This window comes from Heterodontus francisci, chromosome 4, assembly GCF_036365525.1.
Source record: "Heterodontus francisci isolate sHetFra1 chromosome 4, sHetFra1.hap1, whole genome shotgun sequence".
Taxonomy (NCBI): domain Eukaryota; kingdom Metazoa; phylum Chordata; class Chondrichthyes; order Heterodontiformes; family Heterodontidae; genus Heterodontus; species Heterodontus francisci.
Genome location: NC_090374.1, coordinates 40,042,244 through 40,054,770, shown reverse-complemented (window position 1 = coordinate 40,054,770; position 12,527 = coordinate 40,042,244). Strand labels below are relative to the sequence as shown.

Below are 12,527 nucleotides of genomic sequence, written 5' to 3'. Positions count from 1 at the left end.
TCATTTCTGGTCCCAGCTGTCCTTGTGACCCGTTGGCAGGGATTGTGTCTGTTAGATTATAGCTGTACAGTAGTCTCACCTCTTTTGCATTTGACACCACAGGAAGGATGAAAATTTCTCAGATTGCCCTTTGGATCACATGGGTACTTCATAAATTTACAGGGTTTTAAATATTTTGAGAAACTCTGTGCTGATGCTTTCACTCTCAAAATAATTAAAATTTAATGTCAGAAACAACATGGACATAAGCATGGAGTGTGGAACCCTGCTGGCCATGGGAACTTGCTTCTGATTGGAACCAACCCTGTAGAAAATCATTTCAGACTGCTGGTATGGTGTAAGTTGATCCTTAGTACCAAATTGGGAGTAGCGTTACTCTGTGTGCCGGTGCCTGTTCGCAACTCTGTTGATAAGTATTTCGCATAGAGTAGAAAGAAAGCATTTGAATTTATATTGTTACTAAAGTACTTCCATTATGACTCGTGTTTTTAAAACTGAAAAGGCTTCCTTTGATGTTGGACCTTGTGTGTTTTTTTTAAAAAAGAGGTCATCTTTTGGATTTGGTCTGTAAACAGCCCTTACTGGAAGTCACCTGTCTTCAGATAAGTACCCAGCAGGGGCGTTTTGACCTGGGAAAGATGCTTACAGAGAAGTGACAGGTCAAGATTCATGGGGGTCAGGAGGCTTGGCTCTTGAGATATTGTTTTGGTTTCATTTTGGACAGTCGGGGTGTGAAAGGAGTTTAAAAATCAACCTGAAGGACAAACTCCAGCTCAGCCTGTTCCATCTCTTTGAAAAGCCTGCTAGCTTTTCTGTCTCTTCGAGAAGCTCTTAGAAGTGAGTGTAAGCAATGGAGAAACTGATGCTGCCTTCCTCCTGAGAGGCTTGCCAAACTGATCCTCAACGTCGCCAGAAAAGAATTGTTCTAGGAAGATCCCAGTGACAGCTGTCTATGCATATTTGGGATGCCAATAAAAGGACAACTCACATCTTTCCATATATTTTTTCTCTTTAAGAATTAACAAGTATTTGGCTAAAGTTTTTTTGTCTTTTTTTTGTAACAGAGCTCGAAAGAGAAAATCTCTTTATTTTTCGGTTATCTGGTGTATGTGTATGTGTGTGTGCGTGTGTGAGGGGCGAAGGTGAAAAGGAAACTTTCATATTTCAATCTGTGTGTTAATGCTTTGCTTGGTTACTGGTTAAGTCATGTTTTACAGTAAGCTGATAATTTTGTTGTTTATTAAAGAAACCTGGTTGGTGTACTTTATTCTGGGATAAAGAGCCAAGTATGTGATTGACTGCATCGGTAACTGGGTAAACATTTAAAAAAATATATATTGTGACCTGGAGGAAAGTGGAACGAGAAAAGACAGTGCACTCCTCCTGTCTCGGTCATAACAATATAGTGCCTTTACCAACCTCAGGGCACCGGAAAGCACTTTACAGCCCATTAAGTACTTCTAGACGTATAGTCACTGTTGTATTGCAGTAAATGTGGTAACCTTCTTTGGCCTCCTTATCTAGAGAGACAATGGGTAAGCGCCTGGAGGTGGTCAGCGGTGTGTGGAGCAGCGCCTGGAGTGGCTATAAAGGCCAATTCTAGAGTGACAGGCTCTTCCACAGGTGCTGCAGAAAAATTTGTTTGTCGGGGCTGTTACACAGTTGGCTCTCTTGCGCTTCTGTCTTTTTTCCTGCCAACTGCTAAGTCTCTTCCACTCGCCACACTTTAGCCCCGCCTTTATGGCTGCCCGCCAGCTCTGGCGAACGCTGGCAACTGACTCCCACGACTTGTGATCAGTGTCACAGGACTTCATGTCGCGTTTGCAGACGTCTTTAAAGTGGAGACATGGACGGCCGGTGGGTCTGATACCAGTGGCGAGCTCGCTGTACAATGTGTCTTTGGGGATCCTGCCATCTTCCATGCGGCTCACATGGCCAAGCCATCTCAAATGCCGCTGACTCAGTAGTGTGTATAAGCTGGGGATGTTGGCCGCCTCGAGGACTTCTGTGTTGGAGATACGGTCCTGCCACCTGATGCCCAGTATTCTCTGGAGGCAGCGAAGATGGAATGAATTGAGACGTCGCTCTTGGCTGACATACGTTGTCCAGGCCTCGCTGCCATAGAGCAAGGTACTGAGGACACAGGCTTGATACACTCGGACTTTTGTGTTCCGTGTCAGTGCGCCATTTTCCCACACTCTCTTGGCCAGGCTGGACATAGCAGTGGAAGCCTTTCCCATGCGCTTGTTGATTTCTGCATCAAGAGACAGGTTACTGGTGATAGTTGAGCCTAGGTAGGTGAACTCTTGAACCACTTCCAGAGCGTGGTCGCCAATATTGATGGATGGAGCATTTCTGACGTCCTGCCCCATGATGTTTGTTTTCTTGAGGCTGTTGGTTAGGCCAAATTTATTGCAGGCAGCCGCAAACCTGTCGATGAGACTCTGCAGGCAGTCTTCAGTGTGAGATGATAAAGCAGCATCGTCAGCAAAGAGGAGTTCCCTGATGAGGACTTTCCGTACTTTGGACTTCGCTCTTAGACGGGCAAGGTTGAACAACCTGCCCCCTGATCTTGTGTGGAGGAAAATTCCTTCTTCAGAGGACTTGAACGCGTGTGAAAGCAGCAGGGAGAAGAAAATCCCAAAAAGTGTGGGTGCGAGAACACAGCTCTGTTTCACGCCACTCAGGATAGGAAAGGGGTCTGATGAGTCACCATGTTGAATTGTGCCTTTCATATTGTCATGGAATGAGGTGATGATACTTAGTAGCTTTGGTGGACATCCAATCTTTTCTAGTAGTCTGAAGAGACCACGTCTGCTGATGAGGTCATAGGCTTTGGTGAGATCAATGAAAGCAATGTAGAGGGGCATCTGTTGTTCACGGCATTTCTCCTGTATCTGACGAAGGGAGAACAGCATGTCAACGGTCGATCTCTCTGCACGAAAGCCACACTGTGCCTCAGGGTAGACGCACTCGGCCAGCTTCTGGAGCCTGTTTAGAGCGACTCGAGCAAAGACTTTCCCCACTATGCTGAGCAGGGAGATTCCACGGTAGTTGTTGCAGTCACCGCCGTCACCTTTGTTTTTATAGAGGGTGATGATATTGGCATCGCGCATGTCCTGAGGTACTGCTCCCTCGTCCCAGCACAGGCATAGCAGTTCATGTAGTGTAGTTTAGTTTAGTTTAGAGATACAGCACTGAAACAGGCCCTTCGGCCCACTGAGTCTGTGCCGACCATCAACCACCCATTCATACTAATCCTACACTAATCCCATATTCCTACCACATCCCCACCTATCCCTATATTTCCCTACCACCTACCTATATTAGGGGCAATTTATAATAGCCAATTTACCTACAAGTCTTTTGGCTTGTGGGAGGAAACCAGAGAGAACCCACGCAGACACAGGGAGAACTTGCAAACTCCACACAGGCAGTACCCAGAATTGAACCCGAGTCGCTGGAGCTGTGAGGCTGCGGTGCTAACCACTGCTCCACTGTGTAGTGCTGAGAGTATAGCAGGCTTGGCACTCTTGATTATTTCAGGGGTAATGCTGTCCTTCCCAGGGGGTTTTCCGCTGGCTAGAGAATCAATGGCATCACTGAGTTCCAATTTGGTTGGCTGTACGTCCAGCTCATCCATGACTGGTAGAGGCTGGGCTGCATTGAGGGCAGTCTCAGTGACAACATTCTCCCTGGAGTACAGTTCGAGGTAGTGCTCAACCCAGCGGTTCATTTGTTTGCATTGGTCAGTGATTATGTCCCCTGATTTAGATTTGAGGGGGGCGATCTTCTTGATGATTGGCCCAAGAGCTCTCTTAATGCCATCATACATTCCTCTGATGTTTCCGGTGTCTGAGGCCAGCTGAATATGACTGCATAGGTGTTGCCAGTAGTCATCTGCGCAGCGCCTGGCTGTTCTTTGTGCAGCGCTTCTGGCTGCTTTAAGTGCTACGGATGTTAACTCGCTGGGGGCTTTCTTGTAGTTCAACAGTGCAATGCGCTTAGCGGCTATGACAGGTTCCAGCTCTTCATTATGAGATTGAAACCAGTCTGCATTTCTCTTCGCACTTTTGCCGTAGGTGATCAAAGCTGACTCATAGATGGCGTCTCTGTGGTAACCAAATTGTGCAAATCAGGGTACCGCAAACAGCAATGTGACGATGTCCAGATATTTTTATGGCATCGGTTGAAGACTATATATTAGCCAGGACACCAGGAGAACACCCCTGCTCTTCTTTGAAAAGTGCAAGATCTTTTATATCTAACTGATAATGACGGATGGGTCACTGACCCGAAACGTTAACTCTGCTTCTCTTTCCACAGATGCTGCCAGACCTGCTGAGTGAATCCAGCATTTCTTGCTTTTGTTTCAGATTTCCAGCATCCGCAGTATTTTGCTTTTATTATAATGACGGATGGAGCCTTGGTTTAACACCCCATCTGAAAGACAGCACCTCTGACAGTGCAGCACTCTCCTGGCTTTGTACTAAAGCAAGTTTCTGGTGCAAGGTCTGACCCCAGAACCTTCTAATCGGAGATAGGAGTGCTACCCACTGAGCTAAATCTGACATCTAATAACATGTGACATCTGACACATAAAACACTGGAGAGGGGACTGTTTTATTGCATGAGTTTGAAGACTGGGGTTGAATCCTCATCACAGGCGAAATGCTAGTGTTCTAAGCCTTTGAACTAGCCACCTCCCTCCCCCACCCTGCTCCAATGTTTCTGTTTTTTTCAAGTCATTACTATGTTACACTCATGTAGATTGCAGTGACTGAAAATATAAGAACACAACCTGAAGAGTTATAAAAATTGACTTTTCTTTTAAGAAAGTGGACAATGTGCTTCAAACTGGCTGCCACAGGTCAAAAGTCCTGGTCTTGTATATTCAAACTGTCTTACTGTCTGACAAGGACAGAAGGATATTCCAAAACTAAGAGATGTCCCAACCTGAACCCATCAAGAGACATTTTTGAATTGAATGGATTCCTCTGAAATAAAGAAGGTGTGAAGTAGCCACATCCTGGGCCATTGTTGGTCACCAGAGGGAGGGAGATATATGTCTCTCAACAAAGGCAAAGATGTGAGAGGCCTTTAGCTTAAAAAGTAGCTCTCTGGAGAGGGAAAGAGAATCAGGACAAAGTATCACAAAAGCTTGTTCAGCTGAGAGCTGGGTGAAAATCCAGTAAGCCAGAAAGAAGGTGCCTTGCTGTGAATTCTACACTTCAACTTGTGCAGAAAACTGGAAATGATCCAGACTGAAATTTCAACCAACAGAGAAATCCACAAACAACTCAGGCCTGAAACTTGAAAGAGAAATTGACCTCCAAGAAGTTTAAAAAAAATTCATTCAGGGATGTGGGCGTCGCTGGCTAGGCCAGCATTTATTGCCCATCCCTAATTGCCGTTGAGAAGGTGGTGGTGAGCTGCCTTCTTGAACCGCTGCAGTCCATTTGCAGTTTCAACAGGTTACCATGAACCCTGAAAACCCACCTCACGTCAAACCACTTACACTTTTCCTCTCTTCTTATGTGTGTGTGAGTGTGTGCGCGTATGAGTGAATGCATTTGTGGGTGTGGTTGCGACCATTTCGGGGGTGAATATTTGCACAATAAATAGTTAATCTCCTGTTTTATAGCTACAGGAAAACCCATCACTGTCTGTTTATTTGACAAATACAACACAACCAGAATAAAACCCTAATAACAAAAACACTTGCTTTGGTCAGGTAGGAGTTGAACAATGGGGACCATCTACACCCCTCACCTTGTGGCCATAATGACTGACAAGAATGATAGGTTTTCACTGTAATTAAAAAATATATTTTGTTAAAAATCACTTGCATTTTCTTTACAGCTTTTGTTTTTTTGTATTGTAATAACAAATGAAAGGAACTAAAAATAGTGCAATTTTGGAATGTTTAAGTGCTACAATAAATCTCTCGGAGTTTAATGTTTTTGTGGACCAACTGGCTGGTTATATTGAGTGATTTTGGGCTTGAGTAGCATCTTTGCATAAACTTTTTCTTTCAACCTCCAGAGACCGACATCTCTGATCTAATTTCTCTCAGTGCTCCCTCAAGTCCCTGTAACTTTACAAGCACAAATAAGCTTTAATTGCAGCTTTCAATTAGCCTACAATTGTGCACCTGTACATTTTTGTCTTCCTTCTGTCAATGCAGATGGGATTATTGACATTTGTAGAATGACAGATTAATTTCCATTGTAGTCAGGAAGAGGCTAATTTTGAGGCTAAATTTAAACAAAACATTGCAGTAGTTTATGTACAGTCCCAGTTCACCACTTTGGTTTCTGTCTTTGTGTTTAGTCAGTCTAATCTGGTTGATTGAGTGATAAAAAAAACAGAAAGGCTTAGAAATGAAATAAAAATTCCGGCTATATTAGGGCCTGTCATTTGATCTTGATGAAATGTATCAACTCAAGAGAACTCAGAGTTGATGAAAATCAATCTTAACTTCATCCAAATATGCTTCAGCATATTGCGCTCCTGGTTGTGTTTTTTGTGTAAATTATTGTTGTGGAGTCTTTTGTGTGTAAACTAAGTTCTGTACAGCTTATGTATTTGTTTTTGTAACAATCCCTGATTTGAGGCTGGGGGTTTTCAGCTTCTGGGAGGCAAACCCAGGTTAGACAAACAAACAGTCCTGTCATTGAGATAAAAAAAACCAGTTTTTTAACCAAGGACATGTAACTGGCAGTTTTAGTTTCACGTTGTCAAGAAAAGTATGTGTGTGTTTTGTAAGACAACCTTTGGCAAGCGCGAAGGACTCTGCAGTGGATAGAAAATCAGCAAGATTGCTTTAAGCAGGCAGGCTGAGAACTGCAAGTTTCTGGGCTTCCAGAGAATCAGACTACAAAGCAGCTGGCTGAAACAGTTTGACTGTAGGCAAAGGAGCCTGGACTGAGAGCTGACCATTGGTGAATGATTTACGGCAGCAGTCTTTGGTGACTGAAAAATTATCAGCGGAGCTACACCGTCAGGACGGTAGTGGGCAAAGCCGAGGTTGTTCGACAGTTGATAAAACCAAACCATTAAAGGGAATGTTGCATCGCTCGCTATCAAAGGGACCTCATTATGTCCGTATCTGCATCCTGGAGGAGAGAACTTGAAAAACTACTGGAGAAAGATCCTGATTATGTTGTACTGTGGGACTGTTCAATGCCATCTTGCTGATAAGCCTGTTCAGAGGACTAATAAGGACTACCTTTGTTGCATCAGATTGTTAACGTGTAACCTTTAAGATATACATTGTGATTTAACTGTTAATGTTTAATTTATGTTGGTTTTAGTTTGTGTTAAAGTAAAATTTATAACATTAAAAAAATTTCCTAAATTGGGGTAAGTCAGTGGATTTGATTTTTTTTTTTTGGTTTGTTGGTGGTCTCTACAGGGATCATAACATTATATACAAGAGGTTCAGGTGTACCCGTCTGTGCAGCATTCTTTTTCTGAGGAAATCCTATTCTCTATCCACACAGGCTAAATGATAAAAATGGGTACAAATGGGGAGCTATAAGGGAAAGCTCTAAATATTGGAAATGTGAAACAAAAGCAGAAAATGCTTCAAATGTTTGGGCCAGTCAGCACCTGAAGTAAAAAGATAGGATGTAAGGGCAAAGCCAGTGTGTCTGTGCTCTAGAGAATGGAAATGAGCCTCTTTATGAATTTGTTTTTTTAGCAGTCAGTGTTGCCTGCCAGGAGCATCAACAGGAACCTGAGTTTGTGCTGCCCATGATTTCCAGCCATTATGGATTTGATAGGGAAATAAACCATCATTGTATAAAAGGCTTCAAAACAAGAGTGTGATGTTGTCTGACAGCTTAGTAATAATGGTGTTACTGAGTCATTCCCCAAACGTGGGTGGAAGTTTCTCCTTATCCATAGCAACCAATGACGGGCAAATTCCGTCCTGCCATGCATGAGATCTTTTTGTCCACTCAAGTATTAAGGAATGACTTTAATTATTTGATATTTAAAGCAGGCTCATTTATATTCTACCAAGTAGTGGGAGGAAGTTTTTGTAAAGGTTGTCAATCCTGAAGGCATATCTGCCCTCCCATCTATTACAGAGTGGTATTTTGCAATGTTTGTTTATAGCTCCTGTGGATGTATTTGTCATTTGGAGCTGGCTGCTGGGATTCACCTTCAACTTCATATATTCTGCTCTAAAACTAGTGTGAAGGGTGAAAACAGTCCTTAAAAGCAAATTATTATACAACTGGAGATATGTGGGGAGGCTTTGGCGTAGTGGTAATGTCACTGGACTAATAATCCAGAGTGCAAGCTAATGCTCTGGAGACATGGGTTTGAATCCCACCATGGCAGATGGTGAAATTTGAATTGAAATTAATAAATCTGGAATTAAAAGCTAATCTAATGGTGGCATTGTCTGTTGTTGTAAAAACCCATCTGGTTCACTAATGTCCTTTAAGGGAAGGAAATCTGCTGTCCTTACCTGGTCTGGCCTACATGTGACTCCAGACCCACACCGATGTGGTTGCCTCTGAAATGGCCTGGCAAACCATTCAGTTCAAGGGCAATTAGCAGTGGGCAATAAATGCTGTCCTAGTCAGCAATGCCCACATTCCATGAATGAGTAGAAAAAGAAACTTGTGTATTAAAGCACTGAATTGTCCTAAAGAGGGAAGTTGAAATTTTTACATTTCACTCTGGCAGCAAAGATAGTCACAGCAATGCAGACTGGAGCTGTAAGTGTTCATACACATCTATCAGAAAAGGTCCCCACAGAGAGAGGAGATGAAAATGTCACTGAACTAGTAATCCAGAGGTCCAGGCTAATGCCCCGGGGACATGGGTTCAAATCCCATCATGGCAGCTGCTTGGATTTAAATTAAACTAATTAAGTATTGTGGCCAACTTTTTTTTTTGTTTGTTTTTGAACTAGAGCTCTAAAGAGTAAATCTCTTTATTTTTTCGGTTAACTGGTGTATGTGTGTGTGTGTGTGTGCGAGGGGCTAAGGTAAAAAGGGAACTGCTGCATTTCGATTTGTGTGTTTGCGCTTTGCTTCCTTGTGGGTTAAGATTTGTTTTATAATAAGCTGATAATTTTGGTGGTGTGTTGTATTATGGGTGTTATGTGAGTGCTTTTTTTTTTGTAAAATATGTTTTAAGGACTTGTAGTTGAATTATGGACATTGATTCATCTGGAATCTTTAAGAGATACTGAACTTTGTGTTTTTTTTAAAGACGTCACCAGAAGGTTCCTGGATTTGGCTTGTAAACAAGTCTTACTGGAAGGTACCTGTCTGTGGATAATCACCCAGCAGTGGTTATTTTTGACTAGGAGAGATGTTTACAAAGAAGTGACAGGTCACGATCTATAGAGGTCAGGAGGCTTGACTTCTGGAATGTTTTTAGTTTCAGTTTGAACAGTTACAACAGACTGTTGATTTTTGCCTGCCAGAAGAAGACCCAGCTCATCTCTTTCTCTGGAAAAGAAACTCTGCATTTGCAGCGTGTCAGTTTCCTGTTTCCAACTGTATTTGAAGAAACGCTGCGAATTTGAAGAAAACCTGTGTATCGCATGTGTGGGAACTGAAACCTTGTTGCCACATTTCTGCTGTAAGGCCTATCTGAAGCCTCTGTAACTGCATTTCTTGTAAAGCCTACCCAAACTGATCTTTAAATTGCCTGGAAAGAACTATTCAAGGAAGATCCCAGTGACAGCCGTTTATACACATTTGGGACACCAGATCAAAACCAAGGACAAGTATTCCACCTAAGTAGTTTCTTTTTGTTTTCTTTGTAACAGGGCTCACAGCAAAAAAAATCCTCTTATTTTTCCAGTTAACCGGGTATGTATGTGTTTGTGTGTGAGGGGCTAAGATAAATAAGGGGCTTTAATATTTCAATTTGTGTGTGTATATTTTACTTCATTATTGGTTAAGACTTGGTTGATAATAAACTGATAATTTTGTTGTTTATTATAGAAACCTAGTTGGGGTGTTTTATTCTGGGAAAAAGAGAGTCTATGATTGACCATATCAGTAAGTGGGAAAATTTAAATTTATGTTGTGACCTGTGGAGAAGTGGGACGAGAATAAACAGTGCATTCCTCCTGCCTCGGTCGTAACAACGTTGAGGCATAGATTATGCATGATCTGCTAGCCATTTGTTTAATGGCTGGGAAACAATACTCTGTGCTTCCAAACTTATGATATGTGCTCCTCATAAGCTTCCCACTGGAAGCGAAAGGCCAGAAAATTCCTGTTCTTGAATGAATCTAACCATCCTGTTCATGTAAATAAATCTACATTGATTTTTGGAAGGGGAAAAAGGATGAAAATTTATAGACTCAATTAGGAAGCATTGGGTCCCAACCCCACACCCTGTTTTCCCTCTGCCCTGCAGCAGGGGATTTCACCAAGTGTCCAGGGCAAAGGAAAACTTCCCTCCTATTGCTTTGATTTTCCCTTTCATAAGCGAGAATATGGGATTGCAGAAGTTAACTTTTAAGTACTGTGAACCTCTCCTGATTTCCATTCTATTTTAGGTGGCAATGCCAGTGGAGAGAATGCGTATGCGTCCATGGCTAGAGGAACAAATAAATTCAACTAAAATACCTGGTTTGAAATGGCTAAACAAGGTAAGGGCTTCAGTATATTCAGAAAGATGCTGCATGATTTAATGCTGTGGACAAACTCCTTTAGTTTTATCGGAATGAGATTTTGGATTTGAAGCTGCAGCAGGAACCCACTGTTCTAGTGTGAAAGTAAAACTGATCTGTTAGGGAGTGGTTAGGCTCCAATGCTGGTCTTTAGAATGCCAGAATGAGGGATTGTGCTAGGAGTTATCTATGTGGTGAGCTCCTGCTGTCTTTATCTCTGGAACCTACATTCCAACTACAACTCCCATCCGATACACCATTCATCTGATTCCAGCCTACTGTGCAATGCCCCACCACTCTTTGCCTCACCACTGGTGATCGTGCCTTCAGCACTTTTGTCCCACCCTCTGGACCTCTCTTCTAAACCCCTTCATCTTACCATATCCCTCACCTTCTTTAACAACCTCCTTAAAGCTCACCTCTTTGACAAAGTTTTTTTTTGGCTTGATGCCTGTTTCCTTCAAATTGCCTTGGGTCATTTGTATTAAAAATGCAGTCATTGTTTGCTTTCAGTGTTTATTATAGTGACTGGTGAAGAATTGTCAGTAGCAGCGTAAATTTAGAGTGCATAGTACTAAAGAATGGAGTGCTTGCTTTTAGCACTGTCCGAGTTTTCCTCCATTGTTCACAATGGACTCTGAGGCTCCCAAATTGCATGGCTCCTGATCCCAGCAGTTACACCTGGATATTGCCTACTGTTCCCCTTGGACATTGACCTGTTGCTGGGGTCACCAGGATGGAACCTCATTTGGATGGGACCACCGGCTGCCCACACAACCACAGATGCATCTTAGTTGCCTGTCGGCCACATGCTGCAGGAAACACAGGCACCTGCTGCCATCCAGTAGGAGATGTTTGGTCCTCATCCCTTACCCTGACCTTCCTCCCCAGCAAGACATGTCTCTACTCCCTTAGGACCACTTGGAGAGAAAAAAGTTATTTTTGGCATTCCAGGCCATTTCTTTGCCTGGTCCCCCAAGAAGATCCTCTATTGTGCTTATCTTGAGATGACTTCTCCTTCCCAGCATACTGGCCTTTGAAGTTACACCAGGCCTCTGAGAGGCTGAGGTTAAGGGGAGATGCAGCATAGGTTTTTCCCATTCTCTACCCCTCCCCTTAACATGCATCCTGCCCCTTACAAGGCTCCACAGATACTTGAAGTGCAGGTCAGGGACTGCATTTCTGGAACAAACAACAGAAAATACTGGAAACACTCAGCAGAATCTGTGGAGAGAGAAACAATGTTTCAGGTCGATGACCTTTTATCAGAACTGGTAGATGTTAGAGATAAACAATTTTTAAGCAAGTTCAGAGGCAGGGGAAAGGGGACAGGAAAAGAACAAAAGGGAGAGGTCTGTGAAAGGATGGAGGGCATGAGTGATTTAACACAGACATCGAACAGTACAGCACAGAAGGAGGCCATTCAGTCCATCGAGTGTGTTGGCTTTTTCAAAGAGCAATCCAGTTCGTCCCACTCCCTCACTCTTCCCCATATCCCGACAATTTATTTTTCCTTCAAATATTTATCCAATTTATCCAATCGCTTTTGAAGGCTACTATTAAATCTGTTTCCACCACCCTATCAGGCAGTGCATTACAAATCCTAACCACTCGTTGTGTAAGAAAGTTTTTCCTCATGTCACCTCCGGTTCTTTTGCCTGTCACCTTAAAACTGTGCCCCCTGTTTATCAACCCTTCATCCATTAGAAACAGTTCCTCTTTATTTATTCCATCTAAACCCTTCATAATTTTAAACAACTCTATTAAATCTCCTCCTGGCGTTCTCTGCTCTAAGGAGAACAACCCCAGAGTCTCCTGTCTATCCACGTAACTATAATCCCTCATTCCTGGAACAGTTCTAATAAATCTCTGA

At 42.8% G+C, this 12,527-nt stretch overlaps 1 protein-coding gene across 2 annotated transcripts in view; it reads left to right on the top strand.

The window, feature by feature from the left end:
- The window catches only part of irf2b (interferon regulatory factor 2b), a 72,407-nt gene that overhangs the window by 24,264 nt on the left and 35,616 nt on the right, over positions 1-12,527 (top strand). For both annotated transcript variants that reach the window (XM_068029384.1, XM_068029385.1), the window contains one exon: positions 10,541-10,633. In XM_068029384.1, coding sequence (XP_067885485.1) covers positions 10,547-10,633 — 87 coding nt within the window. In that variant the 5' untranslated portion in view covers positions 10,541-10,546. The remainder of the gene's footprint in view (positions 1-10,540; positions 10,634-12,527) is intronic.